Here is a 27,935-nt window from a genome sequence, read left to right on the forward strand (position 1 = left end):
AAACGTGTAATTCAGCTCAATGACTGAGTTTTCAGACTATAATAATCTTTACTGTGATGAAGTAATGATGTCATGTGTAGGTTCGTAATTGATGAAGCCATTAGCTTGACGCTCGATCCACATCCACAGCAAAAAAATAAAAACTTGACATGACCATTTTTATGTTCCACAGTTTACTTAAAAAAAGCAATTATACAAACAATAATCCAGTATGAGAGAAATAAAAAAAAAGGAGTGAAATAGAGAGAGAAAAACAGAGAGAAAAAGCAAGGTCAAAAAAGTGTGTGGCTTCACTCTACACTACCTGACTGAAAGACTACTCAGGTAACCACAGCCATGGAGATCCCTACACATTAAACGCAATTAAGTATGTATTTCAGAAAACCGCATAATACTTCTAAATATCCGCACAAGTATCACAAATATCACAAATATCACAAAAGCAATATATATGAAATTTTTAAACCTCTTAAATTATCCACACACTGAAATGAAAAATGAAATGAATTAAACTAGTGACTTACGTATTCATATGAGCTGTCAACATTTTAATCCTAATAATGTAAATAGCTCCTTTTTATCATAATTAACATAATACACCTGTAACATGTAAATTTAAATCACTATCTGAATATTAATTAACAAAAATAGCATTTAGGCTCCTACATCATGTTTTTAAAAACTCAATGCATGCTGTTCAATTCAGTCAAGTATTATGATGATCATAAACAGGAGATTTGCTATTTAACTTTGACAAAGTTGTTGTATTCTGTCTGCAAGTTCCAAGCAGTGTAGGATCCTGACCTTTTCTCTCTGGACCTCCTCGGGAATAACATGGCCTGCCAGTTTGGCAGAGAAGTGGATGAGGTCTTGCATAAAGAGACCTACGTTCCCTCTCGGTACAGGAGGGATTTGGGTCAAACTGCAGGAGTCAAACTGAAAATTGATATTTTTGGCCCTGGGTAGGTCTGGTTGCCGTTCCTCAATCCATGTCAGTGGTCTAGAAGGACACAGATGCAATTAATATTGTAAAATGATGCCTATGTCAATTTCCCTGCGGGAACCTCCAAAGGGTTCAATAAAGTTGTCTGTCTGTCTATCTATCTAAATCTCTCCCATATAATGTACCTGGCACATGATGTGTGCTGTCATGTGTTATTGTACCATTTCTGGTTGCCTTTGCAGGTTGTGGCCAAATCTCCGACCTATAATATTTAAACAAGTAGCATAGTGGAGATCTGTATCTGAACTGTATCTTAATTTTTAATTAATTTATTTATTTTAATGTATAGTTTATCCATTCGGGTTGACTGGAGAAATAATTAAGTGGTTAGCATGCAGGAACTAAATAAACACAGATTTTCATTCATTAATACACAGGATTAGATGTTACAATCCCTTGTGCCAAAATCCCAGGCAAAACACATTTAGAGGCCCTGTCCAACTGAGAAACCCTAACAAACCTACAGTCATGTGATATGACGCTTAACCTACAATCTAAATGAACTAAGTAAATGCTGCTGGCTTGTATGGCCCGCTCAGTAGCAGATGCTAACTCAAACCTTGTGAAATATAAGCTAACCAAATGCTGCCGGCTAGCTTAACCTACAATCTAAATGAACTAAGTAAATGCTGCTGGCTTGTAGGCCCACAGAGCAGCAGAGGATAATTCAAACATTGTGAAACATAATCTAACCTAACGGCTTGTATGGCCCGCTCAGCAGCTAACCATAGCTACCAAGCAATATGAAGACATCAGGAACCTGGCCTAAACAACAGCAGTATGCGGCATGTCGTTGGGGTTTTCAAGTGGGCACCTCTCTTCACCGGTGTTTCGTTAAGTTAGGCCCACGACACCTCAAGAAGGCTTAACAGTGAATTCCAGCGTCCTGGAGTCACCCCCCTCCACGCTGCCACTGCAAAACCCCGTTTTTCTCACCATTAATGTTAGACAACAACTCATATTTCAATAATTAGCCTAGTCCTTTTATGAATCACAACACAAACAAAAACAAAAAATGCCCCGTTGATGCGGACTGAACCACGAACCAAACAAACAAATCTACCGTGGTTCACCCCATTGATGCGGGCTGAAACACGAAACAAACAAACAAATCTACCGGGATTCGCCCCGTTAACGCGGGCTGAAACACGAACCCATCGACCGCATCTATAATGATTTGCAAACACACTAAAGTCACGCAGCCACCCTTACTTTTAGCTAGCTCCCCAGCTAGCATGCTTCCTACATGTCCAGAGCCACTCACTCTCTCTCTCTGCTGCCCGCGACATGTTACATACCGCAGTCCCCGGCTTTTTCCACGTATGTCCAGCTCGCTCAGAAGGGCAATCGCCGATTTTGCTACAAATCCACGGCAGCCCACTTCTACCGGGCGGACAAAAGCTCTCCAGCCATTCTGCTCTGCGTCTGCTGCTAACTCTGCATACTTGGCTCTCTTACGCTCGTTAGCCTCCTCAACTCTATTTTCCCACGGGACAGTGAGTTCTATGAAATAGACTACTTTCGCTGGCTCAGACCACAACAGCAGATCTGGCCGTAGACAGGTGCTAGCTATCTCAGTTGGAAAAACCAGCTGTCCATTTAAATCCGCCCTCATCTCCCAGGCTCCTCCTACTCTTAGCTGTCCAGTGTTATGCCTGATGCCTGCTAGTCTAGCCTTTTCTCCCTCCCGTACAAACTTAATGCGTTTATTCCCTCTGTTAACGGCCATGGAATTTACATTCACCCGTTTTTCCTCAATTGCTGCTGCTAAACATTTCAGTACCTGGTTGTGACGCCAGGTATAACGTCCTTGGGAAAGACTAACCTTACAACCTTTTAGAATATGGCTAAGCGTGCATACACAAGTGCACAGTGGGCAGGCAGCATTCTCACCTACCCACTGGTTTAGGTTCTGGGGAGTTGGCAGCACATCATAAGTAGCTCCTATCATAAATCTAATCCTGCTGGCCTCCATGCTCCAAAGCTCTCTCCACTTCAACTTCCTTTTCTCCACACTCTCCCAGTTCACCCATTGAACCTGCTTAGCCTGCGACACTGCCTTAGTGCATCTTACTGCTTCCTCTTGTTTCTGTACCTCTTCCACTACCATCTTTCTCCTTTCTACTGCTGATGCCTTGCTCCACAGAGGTTTCCCTGCACACAGCCCTAAGCCACCACGCCCTTGCTGTACATTGCCTATGATATACCTATGCCTAAGAGCTGCCTGTGCTTGCTGTACTGCCTCTTTTGGGTTCCACTTCCTCCCTGTCTTAACAGTGGGTGCTGCACTCCTAACCACTGGATCCTTTGACTGAGTAAGATCACACTTAAACTCCTCTGTTAGGCTGGTAACTGGGAGCTCCAGTATGCCTTTCCCATACAAGGCTGTGCCACTTAAGCAGCATGGGACACCGAGCCATTTTCTGATAGATGAATTAATCATCCTTTCTAACTTTTCTACCTTTGACAGGGCAACCTCATACACTGTTAGCAGCCACATTAGCCAGGGCAGTAAACCAAATTGCAAGCACCATAATTTTAACTTCCCTGGTAGCCCTGACCGCTCTATGCTTGAAATGCCTTGAACTGTTTCCTGCCTCAACCCTTCAAACTGCGCCTTATCACCGAGACTTGCATCATACCATCTTCCCAAACTCTTCAATGGCTTCTCCAGCACTGTGGGAACCACCTCATCATTTATAACAAACTTCTTATCTACTACCTTTCCTTTAACAATGGAAATACTCCTAGATTTAATAGGCTTCACTTTCATCTTAGCCCACTGCAGATTGCTGTTTAGCTTATCCAGCAATCTTCTGGTACAAGGAGTGGTTGACGCTGTAGTCATCATGTCGTCCATGTAGGCCCTAATCGGGGGGAAGGCGACGCTCTCCCTGCAGCCTTTCTCCACCTACCACCCATTTGGAAGTCCTAATAATGACCTCCATTGCCATTGTCACCCCCTCCCGCTCCCTCAGATCCTCCTCCTCTATCCACCTCTCTGTGCCCTCAGCCCGCCTCAGTACCATGGGGAGCAGAGCCTTCAGCTGCTCTGCTCCCCAACTCTGGAACTCACTCCCACCGGACATCCGAAACATCGACTCTTTCCCTATCTTCAAATCCAGACTCAAAACCCACCTGTTCCAGAAAGCTTACTCCCCGTGACTGCACTGTTCCATTTTTTATTTATTTTTCCTGCTCTGTCTTGTTTTGTGTCCTTGTGTTCTGTAAAGTGTCCTTGTGTGTCTTGAAAGGCGCTTATAAATTAAATGTATTATTATATTATTATTATTATTAAAGGCTAGTGGAGAGATTGTACACCCTGCCATGATGCCTACCTCCAGCTGTTGCCATGCTGTGGTAAAGCAGAGTTGAATGTCTAAAAAGTAGGCTTTGACTAAGTTTTTTATACTACCTGGAACTCTAAAGAAGTCAAATGCTTCCCATAACAAACTGTGTGGTACTGACCCAAAAGCATTAGCCAGGTCTAAGAATACAACATGTAGGTCTTTCTTCTCTTGCTTTGCTAACTGAATTTGGTGCCAAATCATACTGGTGTGCTCTAAGCATCCAGAGAAGCCGGGGATCCCAGCCTTTTGCACCGACGTATCAACTAGTCTGTTTTTCACCAAGTAACTGGACAACCTCTGTGCCACAACACTGAAGAAAATCTTCCCCTCAACATTAAGTAGACTAATTGGTCTAAACTGGCTTATTTCCAACGAGTCCCTCTCTTTGGGAATAAAAATCCCCCCTGCCCTGCGCCATGCCTTGGGAATAACCTAAATGGGTCCTTATAAAATGCTACTCTCGCTCGCTCTTTCCTTTTCCTATTTTTCCTAATGTTCTCCGCCCTTCTTAACGCTGCCAACTGCTCCCTCACATCTGCCTGTAAACAATCAATACCTGTCTTCTCCTCATCTGTAGCTTTCCTCCACTGCCTCTTAAGGAGTCTCCTCTCCTGGACGAGCCTATCGATCTCTTGCTGACGCCTAGATCTAACTACCTGTCCCTCTTGTTTCTTCCGTTTTTCAACCACACCAAATCTTTCCTTACCATAATCATAAATGAGATCTCCCATTTTCTCCAACTTACTCTCCGCTGTCCCTTTAAGCCTACCTAGCGCACTAACCAAATCGCTAATGATGTCCTCCCACTGCCTACTATCAGCTGCACCTGGCCATTTGATCCTTGATTTCTGACCGCTAATTTTCTCCCTCTTTAGCTGGCTGGCCTCTCTGTCTGCCTCAGTCCTTGTACCTGCCTCCTGTCGCTGGACTTCAACCGACTGACTTAACGCACTTCTTAAGAAGTAGCTATCAATGCGGGGTACCTGTGTTCCCTCTACCAAGCACTTTTTCCTCCCTTGATGGATTCTGAGGCCCTTCATCGTTGTTATCTTTTGCCAGCCACACACACAAACCTGCTGCTTCTTCCCATCTCCATCTGAACTAGTGGCTTCCAATAACATGCTTTGCCTACTCAGTGTCAAATTCATTCCAGAGTCAAAAACCGTGTCAGTCATAGGTGAGTCATCTTCCGCCCCTCCTCTCGCTGACTCTAGGGGTATTTTATCATTAGTCGTACTTGTAGCAAGGTAGGGTGTAGCCCATGGCTTATGAAAGCCTGGGCTACTGCCACAATGAACTGCTAACCCATTGTAGCCCCGGTGGGGACTGTTCCCTCCTGTCAGCTGTCTTTCCATGCTGTCACTAGGTCTTACCCAGTTGTCAGCTGCACTATTCGCAACAGTCACTAGCCTAGGCTAGATATAACATTCATTAATACACAGGATTAGATGTTACAATCCCTTGTGCCAAAATCCCAGGCAAAACACATTTAGAGGCCCTGTCCAACTGAGAAACCCTAACAAACCTACAGTCGTGATATTTTAATCAGTAATCGCCAACAAATCTCATTCCACTCATAACTGAATAACAAGTATAAACTTTATTTTTCTGAAATGGACGGTTAAATTAACTGCGATGTCACTCATTTACCTCAACCTCAACAACAATGCTGATGAAGAATTCCTGCTGTTTAAAACGTTAATGTTTTACGTTGTTAATGCTACATTGGAAACCATATCTGCAGTTAAATACATTTACTCCCCCTCTTGAAACAGTCCCCAACAAATGCACCACTTTATTATTTTTAAGTAGCACTTAAAACGATAGTGATGTATGTTTCATTGGCAGGTATACATCCAGATAGCTATCCTCTCTCACCTGTTCTCCGAGGTTAGCAGTTTCGCAGTCATCTTGCTGTAACTCCTAGCAGAGTCCTCCTCCAAAGTTGCTGCAGTTACTGACAGTTTACCAAACAAATCAACCAACCAGGTAAGGCGAGCAATTCCACTGAATGCTTGGAAACCAAATCCAGGCTTCAGAGGTCCACCTTGAATAAATTAAATTATAGACATTATCACTATAATAATAACCTTCTGTCCTACGCAAGACTGGCGTTAATGAGACTGTACATTAAGTGTGTTTTTCAACTCACTGTTTGGCATATTTGACAAAGAACAACAAAAACAACAACAACAAAGTCATATTAAAAAAAGATTACACTTTGAAAAACTGCACACTGTGAAGTATTAGTGAAGCATTAGTGGATAGTTAAATCATTTATAAAGCATTACTCCGACATAAATAGACATTAGTGAGCAGTTTATAAATGTAGTTGTAAATGTATCGTTTCTACTACCATTATATTAGGGGGGCGGGTCCAAGTACAGAAAAGAGCCCGAGTGCTGCCCGCCTTGCCCATGACAGGCAGCAACAGCAACTGTGAAATATTTTATAACCCCTTTCTTATATTAAGTGTACAGTTGAAATAACTTTTTTCTGTTGAGAAGATAACTGAGCATTTAAATCTCATTTGTAAATGCTTTACAAGGCAAAGATAGTCCTAACTTTAGATGAGCTCACACTAATAGTTCACTAACAATCAATGTTTTATAACTACTTTAATAATTAACAATGAAATACAGTAAGATTACATGTTTATAAACCATTTATCAACACGCTTCGATCTTGTAAACCACTGATAACTCCTTAATAACTAGTAAATACCTATATAAATGATAAATTGGTCATTAGTGAAGTATGAAAATACCATTAATAAGCATACTATAGAGCTGCTTATATTTATAACTGCATACTAATTATATTAATGTAGGAGTAATGCTTTATAAATGATGCTTTACCAATGCTTCATAGTGTGTAGTTATTATTAGTGTAACCAAAAAATATATTACAAATGTAACCTAGAGAATGGCTGTAAGAGCACAGTAATTTCTGTAAAAGTTAATGTCCACATTCCATTGTGTTCCTCTAGCACAGTTTGATTTGAATTTCTGCACAGCACACTCAAATTCCATTTGAAAATCATTCTTTGCAAATACAGATGTACGTTTACAGACGCAGCCTGGGCATCAACGTCAGTCCACTGGTGGTAAAATTACTTGGGCCGCTCTATTCCGATTATTGATGGGCTCAAACTACAAGAAGGACAATCAGTCTGCAGCTAGAGGTATTCAAAAATGCTGTTACAAATAGTAAGATAATATAAGAGAATTTATTCCACAGTGGGGTTATTTGCAGTGTTGCAGCAGCATATAGTTTAACAACAGTGCATGCAAGAGAAGGAAAAAATAAACATTAAACAAATTTTTAAAAAAAGCTAATTAAATACAACAGTAGTTATACATATTTGGTCTGCTGGGACCAGGCTTGGTTGTACAGCCTTACAGCAGCATTAAGGAAGGACCTGCAGTAACGCTCTTTCACACAGTGCAGGTGAAGTAGGAAACAAATTGTTAATTGAGTTCAGTGGTGCTTTTGATCCATAATCCTGCAGTTATCTTTCTGCATTAGATTTTGGACCGATTCAACATTAACTCTGGGAATGGTTCTGAAGTTCCGAAACACACGAGATCTGACAGTTGTTAACACCCTATTGTCTCTGATGTATTGTATGTATGTATACTCATTTTACCCAATTACTCAAAAAGCCCAGAGTCACTTTCTAAGAGAGCAATTGCTCCTCAAATTCAAGCAAAATTCAATATTATTTGCCAGGTTAATTAGTTAACTACAGTGGCTACAGCCACTGTCTAAATTAATTGAGGAAGAAGAATCTTTGAGAAACTAGTTTCTCAAAGATTCCTCTCCCCCAGTTAAAATTCCAGAGGTGGAAACACAGCAAACGTTTGATGAACAAAGAGATGAAAGTTTTAGTTAAAACTCCTGGATACTCCAGCAAACTCAGCAGTCTCTTACCTGTAAAATGAAGAGTACCTTCCTGTAATATTTTTCCCTCTACCTCTCTCTTCAATTGAGTGTAGTCTTCTGTCAGCAGTTCAATATGTTCTTCATGAAGAATTACTCCTGACACACCAACAAAATTACTGAGATAGCAGAATTGAAGGCACACACTGTAAGTAGAGCTGTGTATTTCTGTAACAATGTCCTGGAACCAAGTTTGATCCAAAGTATTGATCAAAGAATTTTGCCATTTAGAAAATTAAGCCAGAAGCATTGAAGCTGGTCTGAACTTCCCTTACCCACAATTTTTCTTTGGTGGAAAGTTTATTTTGCAATCTCTCCATTGTGAGATGATTAAGACCTGACAGAGTTCTCCTGGGCCAAATCAGATTAATTGGGTGGGCTCTAGGTGGCCGATGGACAGAACGTCATCCAAGCTGTGTTGAGTTGAATTTGTTTAAAACAAAAATGGCTCTGGTTGGTTGAAGGACAAAGAAGGTATTTTTTCTCTGTATTGTTGAAACATGCCTCAATGAAATCCTAGTGTATTACTTACAGACACACTTCATTTTAACATTTTAAAGTAATATTACCTTTTTCCTGGGCTAAGTCCCAGAGCTCCACAGCGGCCTTGTAGTTCATAGTCATAGGATATTCGACACAGACGTGTTTCCCTGCCTGAAGAAACATTCTGATAGGACAAAAGGAAGAATTGTCCTTGGTAAACATTTACAGGAATTTTGATTACAAATGTACAGAGACCCACACATGTCATCCAAGAAGAAAATAATAAATTGAGGGCACGAAATACTAATTTCTGTCAGAGCTAGAGAACACTCGTGCAAACACTACAACAGACATTTAGAGTCAAGGCAAGACATACATAGAGTAGACTAGACATGGAGAGACACAACCAAAATCTACTGCTGGGCTACTTGATAATTAATGTTTTTCCGGTGGTGTAGAGGTGAACTATACATGGATGTGTATGTGATCCAGAAACTTGAAGATTGTAATGTCGCTGTCTTTGCTTCTGTTGGGTGTGTGTGCACAACACTGAACCCCCATTTGCTCCCAGTGCATGGCACTGGTGTGTGAATGTGTGTGTGGTTGTGTGAGCGAATGGGTAGATGCGTCTGTGATGCCCAAGTGTTAAAATTAATTGTTCACGCTTTAAATACATTTACATTTCCATCAGTATAACTTTGGCCAACAGGAACTTCCGGTTATGGCATGGTGCTAGTGACACGCGTCTTGGTGAGGCTCCGAAGCTAACTTATTGAATCAATTATTCACGAGACCGCAAGCAGTTTAAACTTCACATATATTTGAAACAGTATAGAACACCAGACAATACAATGGTTGGGAAATCTCAGAAAACAGCTCAGCAAAGCTCAGTAACATCAAAAACACCAGCTACTTCGCAAGCTACTGCTAGCCCGTCTGCTGCTAGCAAAGAGGACAAGGTGGAAGCTGTGACAGCAGATGGCATGGCCGTTTCTTGCTATAGGTGAACTAGGCGAATGCTTAGGGCCCCCAAGTCACCAGGGTGCCCAAAGCTGCATGTTCAGCCTCATCTGAGGAGAATTAAAATGTCCTGTCTTTATCTGTAGCTATCTCGTGTGTTTATTACATCCCTTATATGCTTAAATGTAGGATATAAATAAAATAAACTGCGATGATAAGCTGTGGCTGGTGTTTTTATGAAATTATTAAGTCATATTCGTTGGACCACTCTCTCACACAGTGAGTGACGTAGCGGGCTGCCGACAGGTATGATGGGAATGATTGACAGCATCATTCCTGTTAGCGAGAATATCAACACAGTAATTGCATCAAAAAGAAGTTATAGAATATCTTTATTTGTCATTGCACAAGTACAACGAAATTTAAATTTATCTCAGTGGCGCGGAAAAACTGAAGAAAAAGAAAACGGAGGAAGAAAAACGGTCAAAGGATCAAGGTAAGGCATTTGTTGGTGATGTGGGCTGGACAGATGGATGTGAAACCCCGTTTTTTTAGCAAGTTTGTTTATTTGTCCTGCCAGCTAGCTAGCCCTGGATAAATGTTAGCTAGCTGGCTAGGATTTGTTCATCATAAACTCAGCTTTAGTGTTTACTTCACGAAAGTTGGCAAATACAAAATGAATATGTCGCATGTAAATGGACAGTCTGTCCTGCCATTGGAATGACTGACTGACTCCAGACCCGCTTATTCATATTATTATTATTACTATTACAGGGAGGGAGGGCATGTTGTTGTAGTCTGTTCTGTCACTGTTCCGTGGAAGTTGTCTCTCAGATATTTGACACTTAACATTATTTTAGCATTACTTAGAATTAATTTACCAAGTTTAGTGTGTATTTTATAGGCCTCCAATTAGAAGTGTGCTACTGTTTTCTAATGTAAATATTTTAAAGGTTTATTTTTTAACAGATTTATAAATATGAGGCATCTTATTATTTTAGACTATTATGGCTGTGGATCAGTTATCTTAGTTTTATTTCTTTAACTAATCCAATGTCTAAATTAATGCAGAAAACTCAACTTTGTAATTGGGTACAAGCTGTTAGGCCTGTGTACTAAGGCACTCAATATTGGGGCTTGGCTATCATGAGTAATTAATAATTATCAAAAATAATTATTTATTATTAAATAATTGGATCTGAATTATGAGATCACCTCGGGGCACCACCCTTCTAAGAAGTGAAAAGATTACTTCAATTAATCAAATCAGTCTCATAAAATACACTAAATTGTCAATTTGGAATTCTGATTAATAATTAACCTAATAACTATAACCAAAATTACCACGTTAACAACTAGTTAAGGTGAAGGAATTTAGAGTTCTTGACAATGTACAGGTTGGCAAAATTCACTCTTGTGCAACATTAAACAGACAATAGGAAACAGGGGGGGGGGGGCAAAATGGCCGCTGGGGCCTTGAGGCTTTGAACAAAGAGAAAACAAGATGGCTGCTGAGTAGGGACGCTGTGCTGGCTAGTATATATGTGGAATGTGATAAGAGTTTTATGAGGTGCCAGGTTAGAGGGTGGTTAGTTTAGCATGCAAGAGACCCTGAGTTTATGTGTTGCATAACCTAAACTAACATCAAATCACTATACTATAACAACTCAATAAAAACAAATATCAGATCAACAGTTGAACGGTTCATAGTTCAATTCTTAACTTGACTATGCCCAGGTCATAGACTTTTCTACCAGTCTTGGTGGAAATTGGCCGCTCCTTGAAGTCCTTTGAAGTGGCTTGTTAGCAGCTCGGTGCTAACTAGCCGTGGCTCCTGTTTGTTGGGGGTTTAGCCTGCAAACCTTCTGTTTGTTGGCTAAAAGAGCTGGTGCAGATTCCTCAAGCAGGATCTCGCTTCGCTGCTGTAAGGAGAACAGGCCTAGAGTAGCTGCTCTTTGTTAGCAGACTACCTGGCAGCCAGCTGCAGCTGAGCAGCTCGGGGTCTTCACCGGGGAGGTGTGGAGATGAGGAGAAGAGAGGTGGAAGAGAGTAAGAGAGAATACACAGGCCAAACAGCGCATTTTATATGACCTGATGACCACAGAGGTCACATGCCACTGTCAGCCAGTGAACTGCTGGGTCAGATTTCACACCTGGAGGATTGTCCTTGCCATCCGCCAGCCTCCAGTCACCACCGCCTGCAGTGCTCCTCTACCTTAAGCGGCATTTTGAGTTATTGTTTTTGAACTGAGAAGATGCTGAAATAAACCTTTGTTAAACCTGCTACAAGCCTCTCTGCATTTTGGGTCCTTCAGACGTTGAGCCAGAGGGATCTTCTGAACTTCCTGACCAGAAAGCCCCAGGACCACATCATATTCCTCAGGACATCCTTCTGACCAGGAAGCTCCAGGACCATCACATCAATGAATCTTTTCATCGTAGTTTGCCTGAGGACGATCTACACGCTATGCACAGCACTATTAAAAACCTGAAAGAGAAATGTTCCACGCTGGAAACAAGAATAGAAGAACAGGAAAATAGAGGATGTGGCAACAATTTAAGAGTCATCCGCCTCCCTGAAAGAGCTGAGGGCCAAGACGTGTGCTTTTTTTTTTTTTTAAAAGGATGGCTACTAAAAACACTTGGCACGGACACCTTCCCCACCCCTCTCGTCTTCGAGAAAGCACACAGGGTAGGACGACTTATCGCTGGCCAGGATTCAAAACCACACCACTAGTGGTAATTATGAAATTCCTCAACTATAGACAAACAAAGCGAGCTCCCCAAAGACTGGGAGAGGTGCAGTTTCTGATTCTATCCAGGCTATTCAGCGGAAACTCACTGGCAGCAGCGGCTCTTTGCCGCTATGGCATGTTCTACCCGGCCATCCTGGTAGGCACTCGCAGTCAGTGACATTCATTCAGTTCGGCCCCCGACGCAGAAAAATATGTCCAAAGAATAAAGAGAGATACCACCTCCACATCAGCACTCGACGATGAGAAGGCTGAACGGAGTCTACGGCACGGTGACTATCCCAACACCTGCTGTTTTCATATGGCCAGAGGTAAACAACCTCATGATGTAATGATGAGGTAAAGCAACGTCATGATGATTGACAGGTTGTGAAAAACTATTAATGCTGTACCCAGTAAGGTTAACTGCCAGTGCAATTATGCGGTGCTATACTGAAAACGATTTGTTCCTGAACGGTTGCTTAAAGTTGACCAGGCATTCAAACAGACAAACCCATCTTGTTGGAGTTGTGCGTTTCCTGTGGCGCTCTATACTACATCTGTTGTCGTGGTCTCATCAGCCTGCCCAGTATTCATGGAATCCTGCAGTTATCCACTCCTACCTGAATGAACAATTCTCCAACCTACCTGTGATTCCTCTTACATTTTGAAACTGTCATGTAACATCATCAGTTTGTATCATAAGATTCCACATGTACGCTTTAGTCAGATATGTGTATCTATGACAGATGTATGTTTATCTTGCTGTTCTCTTCTCTCTTTGCTGTTCTCTTCTCTCTTTCTTCTGTCTGTACCCGGCTGGCCTTAGGCAGATGGGTTCCTCCATATGAGCTGGGTTCTGCTCAAGGTTTCTTCCTGTTAAAAGGGAGTTTTTCCTTGCCACCGTCGCCTTCAGGCTTGCTCTGGGGGTTTCAGGCCGGGTTTTTGTAAAGCGTCTTGAGACGATTTGTATTGTTATTGACGCTATATAAATAAAATATAACTGAATTGAATTGAATTGAATATGATGTTGGGTTCTGACTATTTAATAGTTTGCTGGAGCCCTCAGAGGAATGGGACTCGTAAAGCTCTTATGCCACACTGCTCCTCACTATGAGGACCAGGGGACTCATGTACAAAGGGTGCGTGCATGCAAAAACGTTCCGTACATTCTTGTTCAGGGAAAAGTTCAGATGTATCAAGAGTGAAATGACCGTGAACATGTGCGTGCCTCACGCCAACCTCATGGCTGGCGTACACTGGCTTCTACAGCTGTTGGTCCTTTGGCAACACTTTGGCGATGCTGGGAAACTGTCATAACAAATAAATGTGAAAACAATTAGTCCGAGCGATCCATGCCAGCCATTTGGGACGGAATTATCCACATGTCAGCCAGGTGTATCAAATTCCCATACAAGGCAGCTGAACAGGTCAGGCACAATTTGCAGCGAGAGCCGGTTTTCCGAATGTAATCAGAGCTATCGACTGCACACACATTGCTATAAAAGCGCCATCACATAATGAGTTTGTGTATGTCAACATGAAACATTTTCATTCGATCAATGTATAGATCATATGCGATGCGCAAACGCAATTAACCAACACTGTGCGAGGTGGCTTCACACACACACACTCTCCCACTCACTCCTCTTGCGTTTATTGTTTATGCTGGAGGACAGCGTGCCAAATTTTTGAGCGCCTCCAGTCTAGTGAGTAGTGTCTCGGCGTCTCCAATTCACTTTCTGTGAAGTTCTTCTTTTTTCCGTCTTACTCATTCTTATGTTTTCATTTTCTGATCGTGCAGAGAGGTGAATCTCGGGTGCAGGATCAATTTAGATATAATTTGCATATTTATTCCACATTGATTGGGATCACTAGAGTTGAATTTGCAGCATTAGGAAGTCATATTTACTGAAATCAAAAGCTTTTTCAATCAAAAACATCTTAACAGGTCAAGTTACATTTTACTATAGGACCCCTTATTTGATGACAGCTTCACAATTCTTGCATCCATTGAACTTGTGAGTTTTTGGAGAGTTTCTGTTTGAATTTCTTTGCAGGATGTCAGAATACCCTCCCAGAGCTGCTGTTTGGATGTGAACTGTCTCCCACCCTCATAGATCTTTTGCTTAAGGATGCTCCAGTGGTTCTCAATAGGGTTGAGGTCAGGGGAGGATTGGGGCCACACCATTCTTCTTATTGTACCATGTCCCAACAAGTCGCAGCCTTGTTGGGACATGGTGGCCGTCCACCAACCATCCACTATACTCCATCCATCTGGACCATCCAGGGTTGCACGGCACTCATCAGTGAATAAGACAATTTGAAAATTAGTCTTCATGTATTTCTGGGCCCATTGCTGCCGTCTCTACTTGTGAGCATTGGTTAGGGGTGGCCAAATAGAAGGCTAATGCATAACTGCAAGCCACTGGAGGATCCTACACATTGATGTTCGAATGACTCCAGAGGCACCAGCAGCTCCAAATACCTGTTTGCTGCTTTCTAATGGCATTTTAGCAGCTGCTTTCTTAATCCAATGTATTTGTCTGGCAGAAACCTTCCTCATTGTGCCTTTATCTGCACAAACCCGTGTGTGGTATGAATCAGCCACAAATCTCTTAACAGTACGATGATCACGCTTAAGTTTTGTGAAATATCTAAGGTTTTCATACCTTGTCCAAGGCATTCAACTATTTCACACTTTTCAGCAGCAGAGAGATCCTTTTTCTTTCAAATATTGCTTGAAAATGTTGGTCTGCTTAATAATGTGGAACGTCCTTCTTCAGTAGTTTTTCCTTTATATGGGCTCACCTGGCACACTAATTGTCACAGGTGTCTGAGATTGATTTCAGTGATCCAGAGAGTCCCGAGACACAATATCATCCATGAGTTTAATTGAAAAACAAACAAAAAAATCTTTATTACACTTAAATACAATCTGCATAATAATTTGGAATGCAGTGTACACGTGGTTAGTGTTTTTACTGTTTTCTTCCTTGATAAAAAGAGTGGTAATGTTGGTTTTCATGTGGTGCCCTGCTGCATAGTTATTTTTATGCTTAATGGTGGGTGAATCAGAGTTTAAGATCACATCCTGGAATGTCAGAGGATTGAATCAACTTGATAAAATAAAACAGGTATTGGGCAAAATTAGATTACTTAAATCCCAAAACATTTTCCTGCAGGAATCACATTTGACTGATATGACTTAAGTTAAAAAAAATTTGGCCGGGGCAAGTCTTTGCAGCCAGATATATTGTTTTACAAAGAACAATATTGGTATCCATTGTCTATTGACCTAATGAGGACATTTCCACCTTTTTTCCCCACTATATCCTCTACTTCCTGGACAATATATAATTGGTGGTGACCATACCTGTGTGCTGGACCCAATGAAAGCGCTGAAACAGTCATATTTAGGTGTGGGACTTCAACACATTAATTACGATTAATTAATTACAAAAAATTAACGCGTTAAAAAATTAACGCATTTAATCGCAGTTTGCATTCCAAACAATGCAGAACTTTTGTCAGTGCACGATTTCCTGGTACACCGATTACACTTATAACTGCTATCAAAATGGAGGAATTGGATGAAAGCACGTTGCTAGGACTGATGGAAGGCAAATTTTATTTAAAAAACACGACCTGACGGAAGCCTTGATAAAAGTGGTTTTTTGTGCAAATTGTGCAAAAAAAAAAAAAAAAGTTACCACTGAAGCAACCCTACGTTGCCAATGCAAAACATGTTGCAGTGAGCACAGAAATCGCCGGAGCTGTTAGCAGTCCCGGTCCAAGTACGCACAAGACGTGTCGGCAACCCAAACTGTTTTTTTTTTGTTTTTTTTACCATTTAAAGTCAATACTGTTCTGAAAATTACTTAAAATGGCACTTTAACTTTAGGTCTGTTCAGTTTTGGGTTAGGGTTAGTTTTCTTTTTCTACTATTTTGAACTGACATGCAATTAAATGCATTTTTCCAGACATTAAAAGAGCTTGAGTTTACAATATTCATGTCTGTGTCTATTACTTGATTCAGTCGTCCACTAAAATCCATTTAAATTAAAAAAAAATGCTTTTTGGAGCAAATATTGTTACGTGATTAATTGAGATTAATTAATTACAAAGCCTCTAATTAATTAGATAAATTTTTTTAATCGAGTCCCACCTCTAGTCTTATTATGACCAAGGAGATAAGCCTGGCAAGCTTCTTGCATGGAGAATTAAAAAAAATGCAATCTCTCAGAGCTGTAAATTCAAGTCAACTAGAAAATGGAGACCATACGGTGGATTCAATTGAAATTAATTCCTCCTTTAGAACATTTTATGAATCCCTTTATAAGTCAGAATACTCAGATGACACACAGTTGCAGTCTGAATTTTTGGACCAAATAGACATTCCAACTATGACAGATCATGATAAGACTAAACTGGACAAACGTTTAATCAGGGCCATTTCTAGCTTCGTGGGGGCCCTAACAAAATGCTGTTTGGGGGCCCCTAGTTTGTCAAACTACGATGAAGAGATTCCTAACCCTTAGATGGTCCACTAAAATGCCACAATGTTTTACACTACATGAGCAAAACAAGCTACAGTTAAAATAAAAACATCTTAAATTGAGCCATTCAGGCAAGTTAGACTGATAAAAAACTATAATATAAGGAAAACAACAAAACAGATTTTGAGTGTTCATAAAAATGTTTACTTTAAATAAGATAATACAACAAACAAACATCTATTTTAAAGTGCAACAATGAAAACAAAACAACACTAAAAATACTGCTTATGTAACAGTCTCACCTTTTGAATTTTTTGCGTTATCTTTGTCCATAAATGATACATGCCAAGTTTGGTTGAGAATTGAATGAACGGGCTAGGAGGAGTTGATTTTGCTTTGAGGTGCATGTTTTTCAAAATGGCGGGAAAATATGGCAGGTGGAAATGGGCGTGACCTAGTCCATTAGAACCGGGGCTGTATAAGGAATCAGAGGGAGAAATAATTTTGTTTCGAGGGCACACGGTTCTCGAGATATGAGCCAAAACGTGCACTTTCAGCTAAGCAGAATAAGATTAATCATAAATAATAACAAGAAGAATAAAAATCGCAACAAAATCAATAGGGATCCTGCAACTCCGTTGCATGGACCCCTAATAATATGAATAATTGGGTCTGGAATCAGTCAGTCATTCCCATGGCAGGACAGACTGTCCATTCACATATTCATTTTATATTAGCCAACTTCGATAAAGCAAACATTAAAGCTGACCAAACACTAAAGCTGACAAATCCTAACCAGCCAGCTAACATTTATCCAGGACTAGCTAGCTGGCTAGCAGGACAAATAAACATTCTTTCATTCATTCATCTTCTGTACACGCTTATTCCTGTTAAGGGTTGCGGGGATCTGCTGGAGCCTATCCCAGCTGTCATCGGGCGAGAGGCGGGGGTACACCCTGGACAGTTTCACCTCCACCTATCCAGCCGACATCACCAACAAATGCCTTACTTTTATCCTTTAACTGTTTTTCTTCCTCTGTGTTCTTTTTCTTCCGTTTTTCAGTGCCACTGAGATAACTTCTTTTTGATGCCATTACTGTTTGTTCAGTTTAATATTCTCTCTAATAGGAATGATGGTTAGCTGTCAATCATTCCCATCATACCTGTCAGCGTTCCGCTACGTCACTCACTGTGTGACAGTGCGGTCCAACGAATATGGCGTGATAATGCCACAAAAACACCAGCCATAGCTTATCATTGCAGTTGATTTTATTTATATCCTTTATTTATTTTTAAGCACATAAGGGATGTAATAAATACATGAGATAGCTACAGGCTGAGCATGCAGCTGGTGGCTTGGGGGCCCTAAGCATTCGCCTAGTTCGCCTATAGCAAGAAACGGCCATGCGTTTAACGGTCAATGAAATGTCAGAAGCTGTGCAGAATATGATGGGATCCTTTTAAATTGTTCCCAAATAAATTTTTACCCCCTCTGCTAGAAATGTTTGAGGAAGCACATCGGTCAGGAATCCTACCCCCATCCCTACAAACTGCACTAATCACCCTAGTCCCAAAGCCTGGCAAACCACCTACAGAAAGGGGATCTTATTGTCCTCTATCCTTAATGTGCTGCGACACAAAAATACTCTGTAAAGCCTTAGCAAGGAGGCCAGAGAAGTATGTTCCATCCTTGATCCCCAATGACCAAAATGGTTTTGTTCTAGGATGCCAAGCATTTCATAATATACGAGTATTAAATATATAACATGAAAAGCGTGATGCTAAAGATAACGCAGTCCTGTCACTGGATGCCGAAAAGGCCTTCGACAGGGTTGAATGGAAATACCTGATGGAAGTCCTGGCAAGATTTGGAATGGGCTACGGTGATCTTAAATGGCTGAAGCTCATATTTACAAATCCAACATCGGAAACAACCAGATATCCCAACCATTTAGATTGCACAGAGGCACTCGACAAGGCTGCCCCCGTCCCCTCTTTTATTTTTGTTTGATACTGAGCCACTAGCCCTGGCCATCTGGCAACATCCAAGAATCCTAGCGGTGAAAATAGAAGAAACAGAGCATATAATTTCACTCTTTGCAGATGATATTATTATTTATTTGTCTTATCTGGCATCATCTATACCAGTACTTCTCAAATAGTGGACGTGAGAGGCTGCCTATTCAACCCAATAGAAGAAGCACACAGGAACACCAGTGTATAGAACTGACGGAGGGTATGGCGAACAGGCCAGTCATTTATTGAGTGCGGCATCAGTAAATAAAAAAGCACTGTTGGCCTCGTACAAAGTTGCCCATTACATTGCAAAGTGCAAGAAAACTCAAAAATCATTTGCACTTTTATCTGTTTTGAGAATCACACAGACTGAGCAGTCTTGTTTAAATGACAGACTGAGTTAGTAAACTGACCTTGGAAGTCGTTTTAAGTTGTTGCAGATGTTATCTCAGCTAATTTTATTAATCTATTAATAACTGAGAACCATTGATCTATACCAATACTATTTAGTCTAATAGCATCTTTTGGGAAGAATGTGAGACAAAACCCACAGATTACCAAGCCCTTCTTAGCTTCTCAAAACTTGGGGGTCAATATTGTTCCAGAAATTGAAAATATTGTCGCTTCTAATTATTATCCTTTAGTACAGTCCATTACTGAATCTCGGAATAGATAGATGCCTATGCACATCTCCATGTTAGGCCACATTAATGTTCTTAAAAGGTAAATTTTGCCCAAATTTCTTCATTTATTTCAATCTATCGCACGCCTATACAAAGATGGCACCCAGACTCTCTCAGTTTTCCCCAGTATGGGGTAATGATAACTTCATACCTGGTAGAGTGGATGGTGGATTTGAACTATGAGCAGAGGTTTGTGTAAAATAAGTTACAGACCAATTGATCAAAGGTCGTTAGATTCCCGTCTACGCAGAAATTATTATGAAATTATTCATACCCCTGGCAAATTTTGACATAAAGCTACTTTTATTCAACCAGCAAGGTTTTTCTTGATTGGAAATGACACAGGCGTCTCCCAGAAGATAATAAGACGATTTACAAGAGGCATCATTAAGGAGAAAATTGTTTCTCAGCTTTTATTTACATTTGAACAAAAAGTGGCTTATCCAAAATTATTCATACCCTTCTCAATAATGAATAGAAAAGCCTTTATTGGCTATTACAGCAATCAAACACTTCCTATAATTGCTGACCAGCTTTTTGCATGTCTCCACTGGTATTTTTGCCCATTCATCTTTAGAGATGAGCTCCAACTCTTTCAGGTTGGAGGGTCTCCTTGCCATCACCCTGATCTTTAGCTCCCTCCACAGATTCTCAATTGGATTCAAGTCTGGACTCTGGCTGGGCCACTGCAAAACATTATGTTTTTGTATGCTAACCATTTCTTAACCACTTTTGCTGTGTGTTTTGTCATGCTGAAAATGTCCACTGGTGCCCAAGACCAAGTTTCTGCAGACTACTTGTTGTTGTTGGGAATCTTGAAGTATTGCTCTTTTTTCATGGTGCCATTTACTGCGATTAGGTTCCCTTGTCCACTGACTGAAAAACACCCACCAAAGCATTAGGTTCCCACCACCATGTTTGACAGTGGGGATGGTGTTTTTACGGGTTGAAGTCTTCTCCTTTTTTACGCTAAATGAAGGATACATCATTGTGGCCACAAAATTCAATTTTTGCTCCATCTGACCATAAAACAGAAGACCAGAAGTCTTCTTTGTCCAGATGAGCACTGGCAAAGGCCAAGCAGGCTTTTGTGTGCCTTATCTGAAGAAGGGGCGTCCTCCTTGATCTGCATCTGTGGAACCCAGGAGTGTGCAGTGTCTGTTGTCTGCCTTGAGACTACCTTGAGATGTTGCCACCAGCACAGCCCAGATTCACCAGGGTGGCCTTGGTGGTGATCCTTTTTCACCTCTCTCACTATCCTCCTGGCCAGCACAGGTGTCACTTTTGGCTTCCAACCACACCCTCTGAGATTTTCCACAATGCAAAACATCTTGTAAATTTAATAATACTTTGCACTGTAGACACTGGAACTTGAAAACATTCAGATTTCCTGACTTGTGAGCAGCCACAATGTGCAGCTGCAGGTCCTCAGTGAGCTCCAGTGAGCTTCAGTGAGCTTGTCTTAGCTATGACTGTCCCCACACCAACTGCAGAGAACTGCTGTTTTTCACCTGTTGAGTTGATTAAAATGGCTGTTTCCAATGAATTAGGGTAATTAGGATGCTTTAGAACAGCTTAGACTATTGGACATGCCACTTTTTGTTCAAATGTAAATTAAAGCTGAGAAATAATTGTTTCCATAACAATGCTTCTTGTACATCGTCTTATTATCTTCTGGGAGACGCCTGTGTCATTTCCAGTCAAGGAGAACCTTGCTGGTTGAATGAAAGTAACTTTAAGTCAGAGGTATGAATAATTCCGGGCATGACTGTACATGTACAGACATGTACAGACATGTATGACCAGACATTACTTACTGAATATGAAGGAGGCGGAATTCCACTTACACAAGAGCATGAGCAGGCAGTCAATGTGGCCAGGATGCCTTATGTGTTCACACTACTAAAAGAATGTGGTCACAAGCAACCTGGACCACATCCATATGTGGTCTGACGGATCCGATCTCAAATCCATCATTAATGCATTTTGTGTTCACACATGTACTTTAAGTGGGCCACTTGCGATCTATGTCTGAAGAGGGTCTAAGTGAGGGGTAGCAATCCAGGACCAGTGGCTCAGCATGTTTCCTCCACAAATTTGTAAGTCAGTGCAGGACAGATTGATTGTAGTCTTTCTTAATTTGCATGTCATATGAATTACCTGACATTGTCCTCATGAGATGCATTCTCAGTGCAGATGAACGCAACATGAATGTCTGCTCTGTTCAGAGCCTCCTCCACTGGGATCTGACTCACTCCTTGGTGAGTTTCCAGGCTTCTCCTGTTGGCAGAAAAACACTGATAAGACTGATTCTTTTAAGATCTGGAAATTATATCTCATGGTATTTTTAAATTTATCTTGAACCGGTATTCTGCTCCTGTTTCACAAACTATGTGATGAAATGACTTCCTACAGTCCCATTAAGGTCACTCAGGTCTGCTTGCTTCCCATGACCGATTGTTAGACAGGATGAGACACTGTCCATTTTTAAATCTAGTCTTTAAACTCATCAGCTGCTTACCCAGCTCCTAACATGTCTGGCCTGGCTTTATTTGTTGATTTTAAAATTTGGCCTAACTGAATTTGTAATTGAATAGTCTTACTCTATATTCTGCACATGTGAAACTGAAAGAGTAAACAAGTGAAATAAATCAGGACAAAAAAGTATTTTTAAGGGGATGAACCAAGTGACGACAGGAAGTAATACAAGATAACTGACTAACAAAATGGCTCGACTCCACAACTGTTTTCGACAACGGGGGACTGGCAGTGCGCCAGGAGTGTGGAAAATGTGTGGGCACATCTCTTGACAGTGAGTGGTGCTTACTCTGAAATAATCTGCAATATGAGTACAAATGCACATTTGTTTAAAAACATGTCATGATATTCAGTGCATAGCTTACCTGGATATAAATCCTTTGACCGCAAATTTCTGTGCAGTACTACCAGGAAGGGGAGTCAACATGTCTCTAATTCTCACCCAACCTGCTGTGCCAATGCCAACCACCACGGCTCCAAACATACTGAGAAAGGAAGTTGGAGAGATTTCAAGTGAATGGAGTTAAAACTATGTCCATAATAACATAATGATGTATAGACAAAATTTTTTTTCCTTGTTTCATGTAGCACTATAGTCATCCATCCATTATCCTTTACAGTTAAATCCTGAGCATATCCCAGTTGGGATGGGCCCCTAGTCAGGTCACCAGTCCACCGCAGAGCTAACACATGCAAATCTGCAAATCTGAAATCACCCAATTAACCTACTGTCTTTGGCCTGTGGGTGAAAGCTGTACCACCTAGAGAACACTCCCTGGGGCACAAGGAGAACATGCAGCCTCGACGCAGAACCTTGTTAGTGTGATGGGAATATTAAACCCTGCACAACCCTACCACCCAGATTATAGCTAGATTCATTTTAATATTGTGATGTGATGTAACCAGAGGTGGAGTTACATTTAAGCTGCTTATATGGTACTGCGGGACCTAAACGCGAGGACATACACATGTAGCCAACACCGTTGTTGCGATTTTTATTAGGGGTCCATGCAACGATGCCATTTCCGCCTGACATTTTTTTTTACGCCATTTTGAAAGATTTGCAACTCAAAGCAAAATAAACTCCTCCTAGCCCGTTCATCCAATTCTCACCAAACTTGGCATGTATCATCATGAACAAAGATAATGAAATTTTTTCAAAAGAACTTCAGCAGGGTTATTGATTACAAAGTTAATGGCTAATTAATTTTTACAGCGTGGCACAGTATAACTCCAAAGCTAATATTTTGTGAAGTATATACCCAAACTTAATCAAACTACGTATCGCTGATAATAATTCTGTACAAGCAACCCAGCTTTTGACCCTTGGCCTCTAGGGGGCGCTACAAAAGCAACATTTCAATATCTCAAAAACAGCTAACTTCATGAAATTTGGCATACACAATCTGTAAAATATTGTGTAGACGTCCATGAAGTTGCGTGACATTACGTCTACAGGCGGCGCTACACGTGACAGACACATTTCATATGACTTTAAGGCCTATAACTTTTGAAGTATCCACCCAATCCTCACCCAGTGAAACGTACAATCATGCCGAGTTTTGTGAAATTTGGCCTGTAGGGGGCGCTACAACCACTACATGTTTATATCTCACAAACCACCACAGTAAACTGTTTGAAATTTGACAATAATAATATGTGGATGACTCTTTACAAGCCCACCAAGTTTGGTGCAATACGGTCTATAATGGGCGCTACTGGTGACACTTAACCTCTTGTCAGATCTTTTCCCACCTGCTTTAACCTATGACTCCCTCTAGTGGCAGACTGAGGCAATGGCATTTGTGGAAGACTGCATACAAGCCCACCAAATTTCGTTGCTTCCGACCCCAGTGAGTCTCATTCACTTGTCAGCCAAAGGATTCCTCCACAGACACTTTGCCACTGCATGGAGCCTTTATGATCGCTTGCGATCAACAAAGTTATATGGGTGAGTAAACTATCAGTGTAGGGGACTCTGTTGTCCCCTCTATCTCTCCCCCTCTCTGGAAAGTAAAGTTAAGAGATTGCCTTGCGGAAGAATCCTTCTAATTGACCATTCTTTGCACCTTAGCAATAAAGGTGCCAATTTCTGATGCTGAACAGACCTACCCAGTTCTCTCTGAACTCTGAACCTCGACTGAGTCAAAGGACGCAGGTTTACAAGTCAGTGAAATTTCCCACTCCCTTTCTTTTTCTGATCTAATTAGTCTTGAATTGAAAGAACATCAACGAACTCAGGAACTGAAAAGGACAGATGAGAGGAGTTATCTCTCCTGATCCAAAACAGCCCTGAATAATTAACAGATAAAAGCAGAGGGACAAGCTCTTCTCCGCACTTTTGACTTTTTTACTTTTCAACTTCACTTTTTACTTTTACTACTTTAACTAATCCCTTTCTCGTCTGACCCCTTTTCCCGACGCACACTTTTTGTAGTAAATTAAAATTTTTAAGTTTTATTAATTTTTCTATTCTGCGCGCCTAAGTACCAATTAAGAAAGCCAACGTAGTTCATATGTTAGCCAGCGTATTCAGTAAGGGACTTCGGAGCAAGACCCAATTTCTTTCACGGACCAAGAAACCAAGAGGCTGTCGCCATAGCAACGAAGCCGAGAAGCCGTGACGATCCGGCTTCCTCCTTCACCTACAAAGAGATGTAAAGTTGCAATCTACTGCCTTCAGCTGTACACCTACACCGCTCACCGCTCGAAGCTGGGTGTTGGAGTTGCAGACCAGGCAACAAGTACCTGTCTACCGGTCCCAGTGGGACCTGTCTCAGCTGTGCCGATATGTCACCACCTCGTCACACTGGAGCACGCCGACACTTCGGCGTCACCGTGCTGAGAAGACTCTACGATAAAGTAGGCAATCCTTTCTCCTGCTGTTACTCACTTGAGACTAGAGTTGGTGTCATTACTTTTAAACTTCCCATCAATAACCTTTTAGAGATGTTTGATCAGATTAGGTATCGTAGCAAATCCACTCCCATTACGTCTCCATCTTTCCCATCGCTCCGCAAACACTTTTGTTATTTCAAATCTCATCATATCCATTCAATTTGATTACACATGCATATATTCTATTAGTACCTCATTTATTCATAGTTGTCACTTCCATAAATAAATGTTTATTCACACCTAATAAGTTGTTTGTGACGTTGTTTAACGGCAGATAATGAATGGTATATATTGTGAAAATAATTCGTTACTTCAGTTATGAAATATATTTAATTGGGACTGATGAATTGACTTAAACATACAGACGCAACTTAAATTTGAACTTAATTATTGACAAAACCCAGAAAAAAAAAACGTAACCAATGGCTACACAGAGAGATCTGTCATTGAGAGGTAGAATTTTATTAACCAAAGCTGAAGGAATATCATGTTAGATATGCTGCTTTATCGCTTGATGTTAACAAAAAGCTCTCAAAAGATATTGACAAGATGTTATTTAACTTTATATGGAGGAACAAAAATCACTATATTAAAAAATCTGTAATAATGAACTCATACAATAAGGGTAGCCTTAACTTTTTAGACTTTTACAAATAAATTGCCAAAAACAATTCATCAAGAACCCATGTTCAATTTGGAACTTCATATCAAACTTTTTTTTTCCTAACTTAAGAGGCCTAAACTTCCTTTTATTTTGTAATTATAATGTTGAAAAAGTCTTCTCAAAACTGTCCAACTTTCACAAACAGGTGCCTCTTTCTTGGTCAATAATCTATAAGCATAATTTTTCCCCAGACAGATACTACACATGGAACAATAAAGACATTGTATATAGAAACAAATCCTTATTTTACCCTTATTGGTTTATTCACAACATACTTTTGCTTCGTCAGTTTTTTAATTCAAATGGATCATTAATGACATATCAAGAATTAATCTTAAAATATAGTATCTTAATTCGTATTTAGGGGTCCATGCAAATGAAGTTGCGGAATATAGGCACCAGGTTTGATGCCTTTTGCCCTTGCAGACATTTGTATGTACGCAGAAAATTAAGGCGAAGAAGAAGAATAAAAATCGCAACAAAATCAATTGGGATCCTGCAACTTTGTTTGCATGGACCCCTAATAATAATAAGAAGAAGAAAAATCGCAACAAAATCAACAGGAAAAGCAAACTTCATTTGAATGGATCCCTAATTACCAATTGATCCAACCAAACTTGAAATTGGTCAACATGCAATGGTGACTGTCGTATACGCTCTTTCTTTTAAGAAAAAGTTGTATCAGTTCCATATGTGGTAGCTTATTGGTACAACTTTATTAATAACTTAACTGGAAAAAAGATTTGGAACTTGCCCGTTAGATAAATAATTAAGTCAAGAAGTAACTTTTAAAATAATTCACAGAAGTTACTCATATAAAGTTTTTTTTTACAACGATTCAAAAAAAGATATAGATGTAAATTGCTCTTTCCGTGAAGGACACTGAAGATGTTCAGTTATTTTGGTCTTGCCTTTTCTCTACCAAATCATGAGAAATATTTGCATCTTGTATTGAAACATATTTTTACTTTTGCTTTGAACATATATTATTTGGCTTTACCGACTATCCATCAGTAGAAAAAAAATTCTACACTATTAATCTCATTATACATTAAGCCAAATGGCATTGGTATTGCCTCTGAAGCCCCCTGGCGGTTGCAATTGCACTGTATTGTATATCTTAATAAAGTTTAAAAAAAAAAAAAAAACGCACCAGCAAATACGGAAACGCACTGACAGTGCCCACAACAGCAGCATTTGAAAACCCGGCCAGCACCAACACACACAACACCAGCAAGTACACAAATGCAATGCTAGAAGCGCAATAAACATTTTCAAGGAACACCAAGATGTGATGAACGTGGCTGGAAACCTGGCTAATTCCTAAACAGCCTTTTGATTACTATTAGCCCTTCTCTTCAAATAATCTGACGAAACACAAAACTCATTCGCAGATTAACGGCATTAGTAATAATACATTGCGTTTCTACATTCTGTTGTGCTTTGGGTGTTTGCAGTGAATGTGCTTGCGCTTATCCATTATCATACCTCCCACAAAAAGCTAAGCGACTAACACATCGTATTTAGCTACACTGTGTAAGGAATACAGAGACAGAGTCAAAGCCAGAAAACATAGGGGACGCTGCTCTTCTCCTATCTGGCTTCATTTAGCTTTTCCGTGCCCAACAAGAAATAGCCTAAAGTGATTCTCAGTGTGTGTGCGTATAAATTACCTGAACAGTTTTGACAAAGCGAAGTTATTGCTCGTGATGGCCCTCTGACACCCGAGGCTCCGACACATGCGCCGTAGCTCATGAAGCAATTGTATCGAACCACTGTGCCGAGGCGTGGTTCGGTCACGTGACTAGTGACGTTTGAAGCACTTGAGTGACGTTCGAAGCAATTCAAGTGCTTCGAATGCTTCAGCGGCAAACGAATCACCTGAGGGGTTCGGTTTGTCATGTGAATCACCTGGTGGGATCGAGTGTGTTCAGGGATATCTCGGATATCCTATCCCTATTTAGTGGTGCTCATTTGAATGTTTCTTTGCATAGTAGGTTGCTAGTGGTATAGAAATAGCGATTTCTTTTTATGTGTAGGTGTGCCCCGAAGGCTAGCGTTATACGCTAAATTTGTTTCATCAAAACAAATGCATGAAAACAAATACCAGAGAACGGTCGAACTCGGTACACATGTGTTATTAACCCCAGGTTCATTTTGCGCCGGA

The 27,935-nt window shown here is 40.7% G+C and overlaps 1 protein-coding gene across 2 annotated transcripts; it reads right to left on the minus strand.

Annotated features, from left to right (window-relative positions):
- Positions 1 to 156: 156 nt before the first annotated feature.
- On the minus strand, positions 157 to 27,746 carry blvra (biliverdin reductase A). Of its 2 annotated transcripts, XM_084546502.1 has the most exons (8): positions 27,628 to 27,746; positions 27,442 to 27,595; positions 22,572 to 22,691; positions 21,829 to 21,948; positions 8,865 to 8,962; positions 8,287 to 8,394; positions 6,232 to 6,400; positions 157 to 1,000 (listed from the first exon to the last, which is right to left on the minus strand). In XM_084546502.1, the coding sequence occupies exons 2-8, from the start codon at positions 27,507 to 27,509 to the stop codon at positions 745 to 747; spliced, it is 939 nt and encodes a 312-aa protein (XP_084402628.1). In that variant the 5' UTR covers positions 27,510 to 27,595; positions 27,628 to 27,746; the 3' UTR covers positions 157 to 744. The 2 variants fall into 2 exon arrangements, with proteins under 2 accessions (XP_084402628.1, XP_084402627.1); XM_084546501.1 differs by lacking the exon at positions 27,628 to 27,746 and having other exon boundaries at positions 27,442 to 27,620.
- Positions 27,747 to 27,935: the final 189 nt, after the last annotated feature.

The sequence above is a fragment of the Chelon labrosus genome, assembly GCF_963514085.1.
Source record: "Chelon labrosus genome assembly, chromosome: 6".
NCBI classification, from domain to species: Eukaryota; Metazoa; Chordata; class Actinopteri; order Mugiliformes; family Mugilidae; genus Chelon; species Chelon labrosus.